The 16,542-nt window shown below is 41.0% G+C and overlaps 2 protein-coding genes and 2 long non-coding RNA genes across 18 annotated transcripts in view; 2 read left to right on the top strand and 2 right to left on the bottom strand.

The window, feature by feature from the left end:
• Window positions 1–19: 19 nt before the first annotated feature.
• Window positions 20–10,268, top strand: LOC118495849. Of its 5 annotated transcripts, none has more exons than XR_004898297.1 (2): window positions 20–37; window positions 9,433–10,268. It is a non-coding gene; the product is annotated as an uncharacterized LOC118495849 (long non-coding RNA). The 5 variants fall into 5 exon arrangements; XR_004898295.1 differs by having other exon boundaries at window positions 20–43; XR_004898298.1 differs by having other exon boundaries at window positions 21–33.
• prkab2 (protein kinase, AMP-activated, beta 2 non-catalytic subunit) lies at window positions 1,629–16,409 on the top strand. 4 transcript variants are annotated; one of them, XR_004101831.2, is made up of 9 exons: window positions 1,629–1,717; window positions 3,637–3,822; window positions 3,959–4,110; window positions 6,033–6,126; window positions 6,535–6,649; window positions 7,355–7,488; window positions 7,860–7,928; window positions 9,137–9,420; window positions 16,390–16,409. XR_004101831.2 is itself a non-coding variant. In XM_031281178.2 (8 exons), exons 2-8 carry the CDS (start codon window positions 3,664–3,666, stop codon window positions 9,212–9,214), a joined length of 801 nt encoding a protein of 266 aa, XP_031137038.1. In that variant the 5' UTR covers window positions 1,629–1,717; window positions 3,637–3,663; the 3' UTR covers window positions 9,215–10,268. The 4 variants fall into 4 exon arrangements, 3 of the variants coding, with proteins under 3 accessions (XP_031137038.1, XP_035861038.1, XP_035861039.1); XM_031281178.2 differs by lacking the exon at window positions 16,390–16,409 and having other exon boundaries at window positions 9,137–10,268; XM_036005145.1 differs by lacking the exons at window positions 1,629–1,717; window positions 16,390–16,409 and adding an exon at window positions 1,765–1,927 and having other exon boundaries at window positions 9,137–10,268.
• On the bottom strand, window positions 6,104–6,470 carry LOC116037318. Its single transcript, XR_004101832.2, has 2 exons — window positions 6,255–6,470; window positions 6,104–6,220 (listed from the first exon to the last, which is right to left on the bottom strand). It is a non-coding gene; the product is annotated as an uncharacterized LOC116037318 (long non-coding RNA).
• Window positions 13,904–16,542, bottom strand: part of wu:fj49a02 (myomegalin) — a 45,088-nt gene continuing 42,449 nt past the window's right edge. For all 8 annotated transcript variants that reach the window (XM_031281174.2, XM_036005142.1, XM_031281168.2 and 5 more), the window contains one exon: window positions 13,904–15,265. In XM_031281174.2, the coding sequence (XP_031137034.2) occupies window positions 15,135–15,265 (131 nt within the window). In that variant the 3' untranslated portion in view covers window positions 13,904–15,134. The remainder of the gene's footprint in view (window positions 15,266–16,542) is intronic.

Genomic DNA, 16,542 nt, shown 5'->3' with positions numbered 1-16,542 from the left:
GTGTTTTTTTTACTATGCATTGTGTGTGTGTGTGTGTGTGTGTGTGTGTGTGTGTGTGTGTGTGTGTGTGTGTGTGTGTGTGTGTGTGTGTGTGTGTGTGTGTGTGTGTGTGTGTGTGTGTGTGTGTGTGTGTGAGTGTGTGAGTGAGTGAGTGAGAGAGAGAGAGAGAGAGAGAGAGAGAGAGAGAGAGAGAGAGAGAGAGAGAGAGAGAGAGAGAGAGAGAGAGAGAGAGAGAGAGAGAGAGAGAGAGAGAGAGAGAGAGAGAGAGAGAGAGAGAGAGAGAGAGAGAGAGAGAGAGAGAGAGAGATCTGTTTTCAGCCATGACTATTTATGGATTTTAATGATGGTTACTACGTAACATGGTAACACTTAAACAGTTATAACTGGTCACTGGACTAAAATACTTGCTTAGCATGTTTTTGTCTTATGTCACTTCTCATTTCAACACCTCCACCTCCAAACAGACACATACACACCCACAACAGGATACTGTATCCTGTAACATTGTGTTAAAGCCCAGTGGTGGCGGGACATTTGTATCTACCCTGTAAGATAAAAACCAGTCTATTGTCTTTATTATAAGTAACATTAAGTGGATTTTGGGAAACTAAAACTGGTTTTGATTCAATAGTCATTAACACTTAGAAGTTTAGCATGGTCTTTGCTGGAAGGCGAGAACATTAGTTCAGTGGTGTAAAGTTCAGATCAATGGTTTGAAAATCATTGATGTGTAGCAACAGCTCCACATAGTGGTTAATAAAGGTAAAACACGGATGCATTTCCATGCAAAACTGAAATTCTTTCTTTTATCATCTTAACTTTGGTAGTACTTTATTAGATTTTTTTTCTAATAGGTTCTAGCTGGCCTAATAAAAAGGAGTCAGCAATAGATGTTGGAGATATTATTGTGACAAAGAAGGCAAAATACAGACTCAGTAGAAGAACTAAGACCGTCAAAATGATTCCATCAGCTTTGTATTTGTGATACTCTGGCTTTGGTATAGAGCGTGTTGGTCGTCGTGTTAAATCTCACGTTATCACAATTGTTTGAATTTCCTTTCATTCATCTACAAAAGGGATCAAGAAATTTGTAAGATGTGAATTTTTTCAAGATAATATAAAAACAACCCTCCCCAAGATTAAGAGGGAAAGTGGTTTATATCTTAATCAACCAAATGAATGAATGTAGCTAGTTAAATGATTCTGGAAATTAGTCTTTCTCAGTGTGCAGACATGAAACAATAATTATACAGGTTTATATAAAAACTCTCCCTGTAAGCAAAAGAAGCTACCTGGGATAGTAAAGGGTGTGCAGTTTCATTATACTTTAACTCCAGAAGATGGCGGTAGCACAATATTAAGGATGCAAACTGCTGTGAAAACCCAACAAGGAAGAAGAAGTCCTAGCCCATCGTGTATCCTTCTAGGCAAGTCCCGCCCTACGAAGCAGCCCAATTGGTTGGGGTTAGGCATTGACCTCGAGTGGTTAAGTTTAGGATAGCCGATTGTTCAGTGGATAGGACCTGAACAAATCGGGTTCCGTTACCTTAGCATCGATGCCTGGCCAATAGTAGCGTGTGATTGCTATTGAAGGGCGGGTCCCTCCTAGAAGTAGCGTCCTAGCCACACTGTAGTTGAGTCGTCGCACTGCAGTTGTTGGAGAGAGAGGTTGGCCGTCCGCTGAAAACAAACTACATATTAACATCAGCTGGTGTCAGTGAGTTTACTCGCTCTACCGTACCTAAATGGTGACGTTTTGTCGCGTTGTCATCATCGACACTTACGTTGTAAATAAGACAACGTGCTGAGCTAGCTAGCCGTTAGAAAGTGACAGTTAGCAGCAAGCTAACTGTAAGCTAAAAATATTCTCCTGCCGAAGTGGTTTGAGGTGGGCACAGCTGAACTGCCAGAGGGGACACGTTTGTAGGTTACAGCCAGCAAGCTATATGTGTAATTACTGCTCTTAATTTACGACAACATTGTATCTATAATTTAATTTGGGAAGTTACAACTTGTTGCTTGTGACGTTAATGTTAATGGCCATTAAACGACGGTGCTGTGCTGTGTTGTGTCTGGCAGGACGATTAACGTTAAGCAGCTGTTGCAGTCTCATCTGTTGTGGCATGTTCACACGGCGTAGATTCAATGCAGAACTAATCTCAACATAAGGAGGAGACAGTACCGGGTGCCACACTTACCTGCTTGTATCTGAGGCTGTCTAGCTCAGTGGTTGTCAAACTTTTTCACGCCAAGGAAACCCCTAAACACCCTAAACCTATACAATACTTACACAAATTAGACCACAGACCCCCATTTCATCAGCAAGTACAGGGTGCCACACCTGATTGGATTTTTGCTTTTAGATGTTTTATTACAGAAAGTATATGAAACCCATGGCCAAAACAGTCATACATTCTGTCATTGTGTTACTTATGAATGGAATTATAGTGAAAATAAATTGCTTGGGGACCCCCTGGAACCCCCTCAGGGAACCCGGACCCCTCTTTGAGAAACACTGGACTAGCCTACAGATTAGCCGGTTAGGCTTCCTGGAAAGCCGTTTAGCATTAAGGGAGAATCAGACTGCTGCTCATTATTTGTGCTTTTCTTGTATCTTGAAAATGTTTATTTAAGGTTGTGTTTACTATTTTAAATCAGCCACATATCACACTTCTCGTTTGTACTGTATATCTGCTGTCACAATAGGCTGTGGCTAGCCCCAGTTTGTGCCTGCCATTTGTTATCATTACATTGTCATTATTAAACACTAGACACACAAAAGTGGGGCCTGTATCAATAGTATGTCAATGTTTGGCATTGAAAGAATTGGTCTTACATGAAAGCAAGCAAATACATAACAAAACATCTTCAGGCTACTGCATAATTAAGATTTGTTAATGAGTTTGTTCTAGGGCTGTGTATTGGCAAGAATCTGGCGATACGATACGTATCACGATACATGGGTCACAATTCAATATATTGCAATATATTTCAATACTGTGCATAAGGCGGTATATTGGGATTTTTTTAAAGTATCATTTTAGAAAAACTAATATTTAAAAAAAAAACATGATGTTCATGAAAGTCAATTCAGTTCAAACAATTCAGTACACAGAAAATTAAACTGCCAGTTGGGGATTGTGGTTCACAGGTTCTTAGTGAGCAAATATTTACATGCTAAGGTAGGCCAAAGTTCAGCCATAGCTACATTGTTAGAAAAGTCAGGCACTGCTAGGCAAGGACACTAGTGGTGCGTCTCAGCGTAGCCATCTAGCGGTAGGGGGTTTAAACACAACAAACATGAACCACTGTCTTACATGAATATTTTTGAACGTAAAATAAAAAAAAAAATCGATACTCCCTTTTTGAAAATCGATACAGTATTGCAAAATAAAATATCGCGATACTCAAGTGTATCGATTTTTTTTCTTACACCCCTAGTTTGTTCACGTTGTGGTGGCTCCTTATCACATTTACAGACCATAAAGGGACATGACATCAACCCCAGCTACTATGTTGTTCAGTACTGATTCATTGAATCTGTTTCTAGTTTCTGATTGGCTAGATTAAAATAAAGTTAGTCTTTTAGATTATGGTTTGTTTCCAAGCATGTAAGAAGATGTTTTTTCTTTGCAGTAGCGTGGCAGTGAGTAGTGAGGCATTATGGGCAACACAAGTGACAGGGTGTCTGGAGAACGCCATGGAGCCAAAGCCCACCGCTCGGACAGCAGCGGCAGTCACAAAGACCAAGAACCCAGCAGCAAGATGGTGGACAGCACAGATGACCCCAACATCTTCAACACCCACGGGCCAGAGTCCAAGGTACTGCTGGGAAATTTCCAAAACAGAAATACAGATTACTGTACACAATCTCACAGTTTGTTCTGCAGGAATACCTTTCAGACTTCTATGCCGTCTGTTACGTATTATCTTTGAGATGTCAATGAATTGCTTTTAGGCGTTAGAAGAGAAAGAATCCGATCTGATTGAGCAGATGAATACTGGTCCTCAGGCTCGTCCCACGGTCATCCGCTGGGCTGGGGGGGGAAAGGAGGTCTACATAGCCGGTTCCTTTAATAACTGGAGTACCAAGATACCACTAAATAAGAGGTAAACATGTTTTTTATTTATTTTTTGGTCAGCTTTAGAGCTGCACGATATGAGGCAAATATAGGATGTGCGATAACGTTGTTGAATATTCGCGATTACGATATGACTTGCGACAAATAACCAGATATTAAAGTGTACTCGGGTCTGCTGCTTTCAGCATTCTGCTAAAATCCAACAAATTTCTCGTTGAATTTAAAACAAATGAAAGTAAATAATTTTCAACACTGTTTTATTAAACCAACTGAACATTGAACTGAACACAAAAGGCAACCCTTAAAAAGGAATGACATAGGGCTGCAGCTATCGATTATTTTAGTAATCGAGTATTCTATTTTATATTATTCCATCGATTAATCAAGTAATCGGATAAGAAATACTTAGTAAGAAATACTTAGTAAACAGCAATAGTAAATATTTATTATTGCTGTTTAATAAAAAAAAGGAAACCTGTTAGAAAAAGCAACATTTTTTATTGCCAAAAAAAGACCCTTAAAAAAAGGCCCAAATGTTAATATTTTTCACCCCCTTCCCATTCTTGCCTCTGGCTCTTTGCACTGGATATACAAAAGAGCTGTTCACTAACCCAAGGGTAAATGTGACGGTACAAAGCTTACAGCAGGGCTATTCAACTACACTGTTCTGGGGAAACATTTTCAGAAACCTAATACTGAGTGAGGAGAAAGAAATAAAGAATGCAGACATCACCGGCATGATGATCATTCACGTGCATATTAAGTAGCCATGCTCCGGGGGGGAGGGGCTGGTTTGTCTCCGGTAGCAGCTAAGTTTCCAAAGATTAGTAGCAAACTAATGAACAGTTAGACTACAAACCGACAGCTTTCGTTTTAGCTTGTTGGTAAAACATCGCTATTTGCAGAGTAGCATGCTGTAGGCTAGCTACCTTGTGTCGGGTTCGCTCCGTGGAATGGATGAGTAGACTGGATGTTTTCTACAAAGATGATGTAGCTGCATTTTTGCAGCTTAAAATGATCCCAAACTTTCTGTCGTTTTCTCTCGCCTGTCTCTTCTCTTAGGCCCTCGCTATTTTCGGTTTCCTTCATTTGTAATCTGGGCCGTCAGTCTTGTGTCCACAGAAGCGTCAACCTGTTGTGCGCTAGTAATAATCCTCCGTGCTGAAACACAGTGAGCCATACAATCTTAATTACATTGATTTAAAGAAGCTTCGAGGCAAAGAATTTTGCTTTGAGGATTTTTTCTAATCAAATTATTCGAGTTTTTCGAGGAATCGTTTCAGCCCTAGAATGACGTTACATTATAAAGTGCATTTTTCTATTGCTATTTTCGTTTAACTAACTCATATCAAATCTCTGAGTGTCTTTCGCGATACGTCGCAGCATTTTGTGATGCGTTTATTGCGCGAATTGATACCGTGATGTAGGGCTGGGCAATATATCAATATTATATCGATTTCGGATATCGTAATATCGTGATATGACATAAGTGTTGTCTTTTCCTGGTTTTAAAGGCTGCATCACAGTAAAGTGATGTCATTTTCTGAACTTACCAGACTGTTCTAGCTGTTCTGTTATTTGCCTTTATCCACTTAGTCATTATATCCACATTATTGATGATTATTTATCAAAACTCTCATTGTGTAAATATTTTGTGAAAGCACCAATAGTCAACACTACAATATCGTTGCGGTATTGATCGAGGTATTTGGTCAAAAATATCGTGATATTTGATTTTCTCCATATCGCCCAGCCCTACCGTGATGACAATTAAAAACAAATTGTGCAGCCCTAATCAGCATGCTATAAATGCCACGGTCTCATAGGGATCCCATGCAAATGATCTCATCTTATCCATCTGAGCGCCAACCATATGTGACAGCTGTAGAGTTTTAACTGACCTGAGCGACCAGTATTGCACTTATACTCTTTCTTTTCTTTTCTACAAAGCCATAATGACTTTGTAGCGATCCTGGACCTGCCAGAAGGAGAGCACCAGTACAAGTTTTTTGTAGATGGACAGTGGGTCCACGATCCCTCAGAGGTACAACTGTGTAATTTTGATTGTATTGTCATTGTCATGTTATTGAATGTTTTTCCTTAACCCCAAACAGTTCAGTTCTAGACTCTCTGACGCTCTTTGGCGTGTTACAAATCTCTGATGTTATAAACATCAACTTGAGGAAATTAAGACATTTTTTTGAAGTAAATCCTTGATAAATTGAGATTAAAATATCAACCATTCCTAACCCTGAAGTGCTACATGATATTCAGTCAGTGTTGCTAATGTCCCTGAATTTGGTCAGGAAACCCACAGAAGAACCGTTGCTGTATGCACAGCATCACCATCAAAGCCTCGTGTAAATCCCAGGGAACTGTGTGCGGAGTGTTATAAACAGTAATTGTGAAAAATGATTCATCTTTACCTTCCTGAAACATTTCTCTTTTGCAGGCGGTTGTAACCAGTCAGCTCGGCACCATCAACAACCTGATCCAGGTGAAGAAGTCCGACTTTGAGGTGTTTGACGCCCTGCACGTAGACTCTCTGGAGTGCTCAGACACATCAGGTCAGCTTGTGTCCACAATGTTCCACCGCTACAGTAAAAACTAAACAGGAGGTATTTTTTCAGGGGTGTCACAATTTCAATTTTAAATTGAAAATTGATCGAAATGAGGAATCAGGATCGGCGATTCCCCCAGTAGTATTTTTTTCTCTCTCTGCACCCCCCGCCTACTTGCGCACGTCCGAAAAACAACCCAAACAGACACAGTGTACTAGCTCACCGACTGGTAGCATGCAGCTAAAGACACAGGGTAACGTTAGCTTAGCGGTAGCCTGCAGCTACCATTTAACAGACACGATGGCCACTGCCGGCGTCAAAGATGACGGAGAAACAACAGAACTGGAAAATCCTCCTGCTTCCCTGAAGTCACTGAGGTGGCAACGGTTTGCCTTCCCCCCCTGAGTGAGTTATGGAAACAAACAATGAAGGTAAAGCATGTGGGCTTGGACAGGACTTCATGGTGCGTTCGTGTGCGTTTGGTAAACTAATAGTGCTTTTGATTGTGCCTTGGTAATTTTGAAAAACTCAAACTATTGCTGTACAGTACCCTTGTGCCATCTAGTGATTCTTACTGTGGCATTGCCGTCACTGCTGCAAAACAATGGTGGATTTGGAGAATTGTGACACCCCTGATATTGTTCAATGGGAAGTTTGATCCAGTCTTGAAACCCTGTCAGCAGTGTAATGGTGACTGCTGTGTGTTTGCAGACCTGTCCAGCTCCCCTCCAGGTCCATATGGGCAGGAGCAGTACAGCTTCAGACCTGAGGAGCATTTCAAAGCCCCACCCATCCTCCCTCCTCACCTCCTCCAAGTCATCCTCAACAAGGACACCAATATATCCGTCAGTGCCTCGACTTAACACTTTAGTTTCCTCAGACCTTGATGTGATTTCGTCGGTTACACTTTCCTTGAAGGTATCTACATAAGAGTGACATGGCACTGTCATGAACGTGTCAGAAACATTATAAACAAGTCGTAAACGTTTATGACATAACTCTTCTGTCATTAAGTGTCATTCGGTTTTTGTCATGACATGTTAGAGTTAGGGTTCGGGTTCATGTGTTCATGACAGCGTCATGTCACTCTTATGTAGATACCTTCAAGTAAAGTGTTACCGATTTGCCGTTGTTGTTGTTTACCAGTTTCTCTGTGGTTTGTAAGTTTTCCTCTCTCTCTCTCTCTCTCTCGCTCTCTCTCGCTCTCTCTCGGCAGTGTGACCCCGCCCTGCTGCCTGAACCCAACCACGTCATGCTAAACCACCTTTACGCCCTCTCGATTAAGGTAGGTTCCCTGGAATCAGCTGAAATACTCCTCACATGTTTCCAGATGTTACTGGTACCACATGAAATACATTTTTCTACATGAACCAATTGCATATACCTAAAGGGCTTCATACTGTTCCACCATTTGAATTATGTTTTTGTCAATGAAAATATTTACTAGGGATGTCCCGATCAGGTTTTTTTTGCCCTCGAGTCCGAGTCATTTGATTTTGAGTATCTACCAATAATGAGTCCCGATCCGATACTTCTATAATATATAAAAAAAAGAATAAAGAAGAGCGAAAAAACAGATCCAGGATGTTCCTTATTTTTTATTTAATTCACCTTATTTTAACATTCAACAACTCTGTTAACAAACAGAGCACTTCTGTTACATATCTCACAGTTTGCTATGGCAATGTTGTTGTCATCAACATTATTATACCTCCAGACCGCAGACATACTCGCACTTTCCGCTTCAAGCTGCTTCCGTGTTCTACTTTGCAGGCATTTAACCAATAGCGTCTCTGCAACAAAGTGATGTCATGCTGCACACGCTGCTGTTTCTGTGTGGAGTCAAAAGGGTCTAACTCTGTGCCACCGCATAACTATAGATGTGTTAAAAAAATAATGAGTGTGTGTGTGTATCTATCTATCTATCTATCTATCTATCTATCTATCTATCTAGCTATCTATCTATCTATCTATCTATCTATGAGTCCTGATTGGGAGGTAACGTCCGATTCCGATCGAATGAGTGTGTGTGTATATATGTATGTATGTGTGTATGTGTATATATATATATATATATATATATATACACATACATATATCTCTGAGTCCTGATTGGGAGGTAACGTCCGATTCCGATCGAGTCTGAAACCACGTGATCGGGCCCGATTTCCGATCACGTGATTGGATCTAGACTTCCCTAATATTTACCCAGCAAAGGCGTACTACTTAAATTAAGGCTGTTAAACCAACTTCTTTTAAATATGCAAGTGTGCTACTGCCTAACTTTTCTTATTGTCAAAGCAACCCCATTTTTTGTTCATAATGGTTGTACTAAATATGCTACTAATGCAGCAAGACACCTTTTCAGTGCTGATTCTGAACAAATAAAGTTGTTCATGGTTATTTCAAATCACATTTTCATAATTCTCTGTCATGCTGTGTGGACCAGATGTCACGTTCACAAATGTAAGCATCTCGTTTGTGTCTGTGCAGGATGGAGTAATGGTGCTGAGTGCGACTCACAGATACAAGAAGAAATACGTCACCTCTCTGCTTTACAAGCCTATCTAAGCCGCAACTTGGGTGCTTCACACTGCGTTTAGAGAACAGCATGTTTGTATTCTGCTGTTTTTTTTTTTTCTTTCTCAGTGCTATCACATTTAGCCAAAACGTGCACTGAAACTGGATAACAGGCCAGTGGCTGTGACTGTGGCTTGGTTTTGGAAAAAGGTTGCACTTCTCTCTACATAGGGCTCTGAACAAAAATAAACGGGTGTGTAGGAAGGTAGGCTGTCGGAGAGAGATGAAAACCATACTGTGGCTTTTACCTGTGACATCTACAGACAGATAGGAGAGAGACTGACTGAATCACTGTCTGTATTTGAGTGTTTGCTGCACCTTGTGAATATATGCTTGTCTTGTGTTTAAAACAGGATTTTATTTAAATGTGCGGTGTAAAGGAAGAGGGTGCTCTGTGAAAGATCAGTTTCTTTTAATGGTGATTTTAAGGATGCTCTCCTAAAGTGAGGGCTTTTTGATTGTTATTGATGTGGATTAGCAGTTTGATTTTAAAGTATTGTGTTAATTAAGTCAGAATAACAGAATGGCCCAAAGCCGAGGTCGAAAATAGATGCTACAGAGAGCAGCAGGCTTGGCTTTGGTTGAACATAATGTGCAATAACCTACATCTTATTTTGTCGGCACATATTAGATATATTATTAAATTTCTCCCAGTTCAGCCGTCATTCAGTGGCATCTACAACGTGAACTAAACCACCAACAAGTCCAAGATTCCAGTTGTGTTAATGTAATGGTCACTAAACATAGATGGAGTAGAAGAACCCACTTTCCAGATGGGGAATGGAGGTCAAAGGTTGATGTTTAGTTCTGCTGTTGCCTTTATCTTGACGTAATTTAGCACTTTACCATCCTGTGAGCAGGAGCGATATAAGCTTTTTAACTATGCAGCGGACAACTCTTACTGTATTGTAGCTTCTCTGCATTATAGAACCCAATTTGTGCTTTTTTTTCTTTTTATCAAATAGTAATGTACTGTATGCATTTGTTACATGTGTAGTCATACACAGAGGCGTGTACACGTAAACAGTTTGAACTTGCTGCTTTGCATGCATTGAATGTCTGCAACTTGTGAGGATACGACACATTTACTGAGTGTGGTGCACAGTGCGAAGCAGATCGACCGCATTCAGATGAATCTACAGGGCTATGAGGATAGATGGTTGCCATACATTTAAAAGTTGTACAAAGTGTTTTTTAAAGTATAACCTTTTAAAGTGCTCATATTATGCTTTTGGGCTTTTCCCCTTTCCTTTATTGTGTTATATATCTTTTTTGTGCACGTTATAGGTTTACAAAGTGAAAAAGCCCAAAGTCCACCCCAAAGGGAGTTACCATCTCCAACAGAAAACACTGTTCACAAACTGCTCCAAACAGCTCTATTGTAGTCCAGCCTTTACTTCAGAGACAAATGCAACACAGTTATAATGCTCACCTAGCTGCTAGCTTGGCACGCCCTCATACTCTGCTTCTGACTGGCTAGTAGTCCTTACCTAGCTACTGCGCATGTGCGACTCCCAACAAAGATGGAACAGAAGTGTGATGCCTCACTCTGTAGCTAAAACAGAGAGCTCAACACACAGGGTGAAAAGAGGAGCTGCAGCAATGTGCAGTACAACAAAAATATGGTGTTTTCTGAAAATTAAACCATGTAAACCTATTCTGATATAACCTCTAAATACAATTATGAACCTGAAAATGAGCATAATATAAGCACTTTAAGAAAATCTGTATTTTGAGGTACGGTGGCTTTGAAAGTACTTTTTTTGTCACGTGTAACTCATGCTGTTTAATTGTCTGGACTTGCAGTACAGTATATAAACATGGTTGATACACACTACAGACTTTGAAAGGGGCTTTCATAAATCCTGTTGGTGTTCAACTAGACGCTCTAAAAGTATTTTGTGAATGTCGAGCCTAGCCATGAAGTTTTGTCCAAAGAGATTTTCAGCGTTACGGCTGTGATAAGGGAGTGTGGACAAGCGCCATGGATGTGGTGTTTTAAGGTTAAAAACCAAAACTTGAATTTTACAATCGTTCATGAATGTTTTAAAAGTGCTTTACAGAACCAGTGTGATGGTTCACTGTGTAAGGTTTTACTTGTTTGCAAATAAAGAGAGGACACGCTGGTCCTAATTCCTATCTGTTTGTCTTCTTTTTTTTTTCGGTCTGGTGTAAGAAGCCTGTGTTCTGGGTCAAAGACATTTGTATGTTCTTTAAACAAGTTTCAAGTGTATTTGTTCAGTTTAGTTTTATTAAAGGTTCCATGGCATGAACATTTCACTTTTATGAAGTTTTTTTAACAATATGCGTTCCCCCAGCCTGCCTATGTTCCCCCAGTGGCTAGAAATGGTGATAGGTGTAAACAGAGCCCTGGGTATCCTGCTCTGTCTTTGAGAAAATGAAAGCTCAGATGGGCCGATCTGGAATCTTCCCTTTATGACATCATAAGGAGGAAGGTTACCTCTCCTTTCTCTGCTTTGCCCGCCCAGAGAATTTGGCCCGCCCATGAGAGAGAGAGAGACTGGCTCTAGTGGCTGTAATTCTGCACCAAGGCTGAATTTCAGAAAAGCGACTTCAGATACAGTATTTGGGGACCACTAAGGCCTATATAAAAGCATCCAAAGAGCACCATGTCATGGGACCTTTAAATCCATACACATTTTAGATATTTTATGTTTTTTTTTTTTGTCTTGATGCTTGTATATTTTGTCCAACATTTTTTATTCTGGGATAAAGACACACTTATTGCCCCTGCATCGTTTCTATATCTGTCTGTTACTCTTTTACCAATCTAGTCAAGTTTTAATTTTTAAGGAGCAACTCAACCTTGCTGCAGAGGGTGCCTCAGTACGCTGTGACATCATCACTCTTGGGTGTGGCCAGACGCGCAACAGCCTTGTGTTAAGATACTCTTTAATGAACAAAGTTACACACAAACAAATCAGAACCAAAAGTAAACTACACAAGCTTTTTAAGAGTTTTATTCATTCTTTCCCAAAATCTGTCATTGATAATACTTTTGCCAACACAGCAAACTGTTCCAACTGTCATCAGAGACAGGATCCATCCAGGAGTCCTGTATCGGCTTTCTAGTTCATTATGCACAAACTCAGAAAAAGCTGCTTTCCAATCACATACAAGCTGCACCAATCAAATAGCACTGTATATACATACGCAACTCAGGACCAACAATACATTGTTTCAAACTGCCGTTTGAATCCCTTCTTAATAACAAATAGCAAAAAGGCTTTGTTTACGCTCTAACAAGGTGCTTCCACAAACTTTCCAGTCATTGGCTGTTTGTTTTATTTTACAGTAGGACAATTCTTCAAAACTTTTCCCTTTAACGTCTCAAATGTCAAAAAGGAAATATCTAACTTTTTATCTCTTGAAATACTTGGCAACTATTGTCTTTTTCTGAAGACTCGAGCGCAAACAAAACCTAATTTGGCAGATCTCAGGTAGACCAGAGCAAGATCAAGGCCATTTCTACCACTGAGAGCAGTTTGGAGAGGCTCTCGAGCTAAATTTAAAGACAAGCGAAGCAACATTAATCAGAGCTTTTGTTATAGGTGGAGGATATTGTGATCAGTGACTTAGATATCATGAAGGCATAGTTTGTGATTTCATATCAGACACAGCCTAGGCGACTATTTGAAAGTGACGTAATCTAACATACGCTGCATATAAATCATACATTGCAGGAAGTGAATGTAGCAAACACACTCGTAATACAATGATGTTTAACATCAAAATAAAATATGAAGCTATTGCACAGCTACCCAGAAGATCAACTTTGCAAAAAGCAAATGTTGGAAGTTTTTTTCAAACACACACACACACACACACACACACACACACACACGGGCGCACACACGGGCGCACACACATGCTTGCACGCACGCACACACACACACACACACACACACGCGGGCGCACACACATGCTTGCACGCACGCACACACACACAAAATTTCATACAGAAGAAGCAGGTTATTTACAGCACAAAATGGCAAATGTACAGCAAGAACACATCAAACTAAATTTGAACAGTGAGTGACACCAGTAGCCTGCCAAAGTTTGGATCATCTATAAGAACTTGATAACATATATTGCCATTGCCATGGGAATGCTAAGACGGCCTGAACCAAGAGAAATAACAAAAAGACAATAGCATATGGCCACGTGGTAATAATAATCCACTCTTGAGTTTTGGTCCAAAAAAGGAGCTCATTTCCGTCGTACAATTCAAAATAAACGGAGTCAGCTGTCTAACGGTTACCGTCTCTGTGGTTCTAAAGGCCCTCTGAAAAAAGACGCCTCGGTATCCCTACAGTCTGATCAGACCTGGGCTTTTGTCATTCGCATGGATAAGGCAAGTCAAAGTGAAGAGTTCAAAGTTCAAACTTTGGCAAGTATTGGCATAGCTCCATAGCTTAGATTTGACCATCTCTGTCATGCATCAACACTCCGGTAAAAAGTACAATCGTAACACTGGTTGTGTCCTAACGTTATTATGAGTGTGACTAATGATCCAGTGTCAAGCAAAGACATAATAATAACCCAGTGCAGCATGATCATTCAAGAAACAGCATCATTATTGCACATGCTCGTATGAGAACTCCTACAGAGGAGCTTGAATACGCGTTTAGCCTGGTTCCATTTGAGCACTTTGACCTCTTTTTTTTATTACATATTCTAGTGTACATTCTGCTCACAAATCACAACCAACCAGACTGATCGGAACTTTGAGCATTTAATTGACCCTACTCCCTTGTTTTTGACTTATTCAGTACTTCAAATTCCATTGATATCAATAGGAGCCTTAAAGAGGAGGCTTGTGACTAAAATGGAACCTTTCTCTGGCTTTTGTTCTGCTAATCATAACCCTTGGCTGATGGCTGACAAAGCATTAATACGCTTCTTCCACAAATACAGATACAGCTAGTACACGACTACTCAGCAGTGATCGCCTACCCCCTCTACATTCCTCCACTGTGTGATACATCGTGGGTGTCATTGTTCTTTGCATTGCATTTGCAAAAAAATAAAGGTCCTTGTTAATAAAAGTGCCACGAGAAGTAAACTTGCATTTCTGTGGCAGTTAAAGTTGAGGACGATTGGTCTTTGAGTGAGCCGTTTTCGATCACACATACAGTTATACGTATATATGTGTGTGTGTACGTGTGTGCAGAATTCCTCTCTCTCAAGCCACGATTAAACATGCACGAACAACTATTCCGTCCACAGCCTGTCTGGCTCTCAGAAGAGGATGCTCTTAGATACAGATCTAGGGGTGTATGATAGAGACTTCCGGATATCTTTCAAGTCTACGGGTTATTTTTTTAAGATTTTCAAAAATCTACCTTGAAAATTCCTTTTTTGTTTTGTCGAATGTCTAAATCAGGGACAAATATCCTGAAAGTTTCTGTGATACAAACCCATGCAACCAAAATACCTTTACTGAAACCAGATTAAGAACCCCGACCTGGTCTGGGATCAGTGTCTAGGAGCATCTTCAACCAGCTCCGTCAGTAGGACGCACGTCACTGAAACCACCAGAGGCACATTTCAAACCCCTTCTTCTGCTGCACACACGACGAGGCAAACTGCCGACTGTATCACTCAAAGACAATCATACATGTGGTGGGACGGGGTGGAGAGTGAGAGAAAATTGGCGAGGGGGTGAAGGGAGTTGGGTAAGGCTCACGGTCCTGGAGGAGGAAGGGGTGGAAGCACTCACATGGCTGGACGGAGGCTGGGGGAGGTTGGCTAGGACAAGGACGGCTGGTGTGGGCAGCTGGAGGGAGGGTGGGGGTGGAGGTGGGGTTGGGTGGGGTGGGGTCTTGGCTGTTTCAGCATAGAGGTTAGAGGTCAGAGGTGGTAGCGTTGAGGCTGGTTCTTTAAAAGTTTAAAGCAGGCATTGGCTGCTGCGCTTCCTCGCTGCTGGACGCTGATTGGCTGCAGCCCCGGTGGCACCGCTGGCCTTCAGGAAACTGCGATCAGCATGCCGCTCTCTGGCAGCACCTCCTGGGTCCTCAGCTGCGTTTAGAGAGCGGGAAAGTTATTATTCAACAATCCTTATACAGGCTGATAAAACTGACAAACTGCTGGCGAGGTGAAATGTTAAAGGAATAGTTCAACATTTTGGCTAATTCGCTTTCTTGCCAAAAGTTGATGAGATGACAAGATATTACTCTCATGTCTGAAGCTACAGCCAGGAGACGGTTAGCTTAAAGACTAAAAACAGGTGGAATGAGCCAGTCTGGCACTGCCTAAGTGTAAAAAAAAAAAAAAAAAAATCCATCCAGAAATCCCCCTACCAGTTATGAGCTAGATTATTTCTTGACCGGGTGCAGTGGTTCTAAAAGTCTCTGCTAGTTAGAGTTAATTGGAGGTGTAGGTAGGTAGATGTTGTTACCTTCAGATGGAGCCAGGCTAGCTGTTTCCCTCTGTTTCCAGTCTTTATGCTAAGCTAGGCTAACGGTCTCCTGGCGGTAGCATCATATTTAGCATACAAACAAGACAGCGGTGTCAATCATCTCATCTAACTCTCGGCAAGAAAGTCAAACCTAAAAAGTCAAACTATTCCTTTAAAAACAAGAAAGTCCACAGCAAGAAGTAGTTTACTGTGTGTAATGTTAGTCTTAAAAACATTCCTAAAAGCTTGCAGATGAGACGCTGAGAATGAGTGATTATAGAATGAGCAATACTGTTACTCAAGTTCTCTGTCCATCTCTCTCACACACACACACACACACACACACACACACACACACACACACACACACACCCTGTTTTTCCTGTGTGTGAATGCCTTGTGGTGTGAATGAATCTAGGTGTTTGTGACTGCGCTCAATCCGAAGATTGAAGGGTGATACCTTCATGACAAGCGTGACAGCATACGTGACAGCATACACACAGAATGGAAACTATGCAGTGTGTGCTTATTTTGGCGCTAACTGTGGGGGGGTCTGAAGCTATGAATAGACTCAACTTTAATACAGGGGACATGTCGAAGTAAACAACACTTTAGTGCAGTGGCGGCTTAGTTGATGGGTGTGTATGCAATTTGGTGTCAGTGTTGTGGGTTCAGGAACAACTCGTGGCCTTTATCTTAAAAATAGTTATTTACAACAGCTGAGTTAAGAAAGTCCTTCGTGGAGCTGTGTGTGTGTGTGTTTGGTCAGCTTTTTTTTCCCACTTAGGACAACTTCCAATGCTTTATTTCTCTCTAATAAACACTCTTACGAAGCAGAAATGTCATACAAAGTGAGTTAAACCAGGATGCAGTTTTCTGTGACGGGATGGTAAAGCAG

Source organism: Sander lucioperca, chromosome 9, assembly GCF_008315115.2.
Source record: "Sander lucioperca isolate FBNREF2018 chromosome 9, SLUC_FBN_1.2, whole genome shotgun sequence".
Classification (NCBI taxonomy): domain Eukaryota; kingdom Metazoa; phylum Chordata; class Actinopteri; order Perciformes; family Percidae; genus Sander; species Sander lucioperca.
Note: the sequence above shows the minus strand (reverse complement) of the source record. Positions and strands in the feature narration are given on the sequence as shown.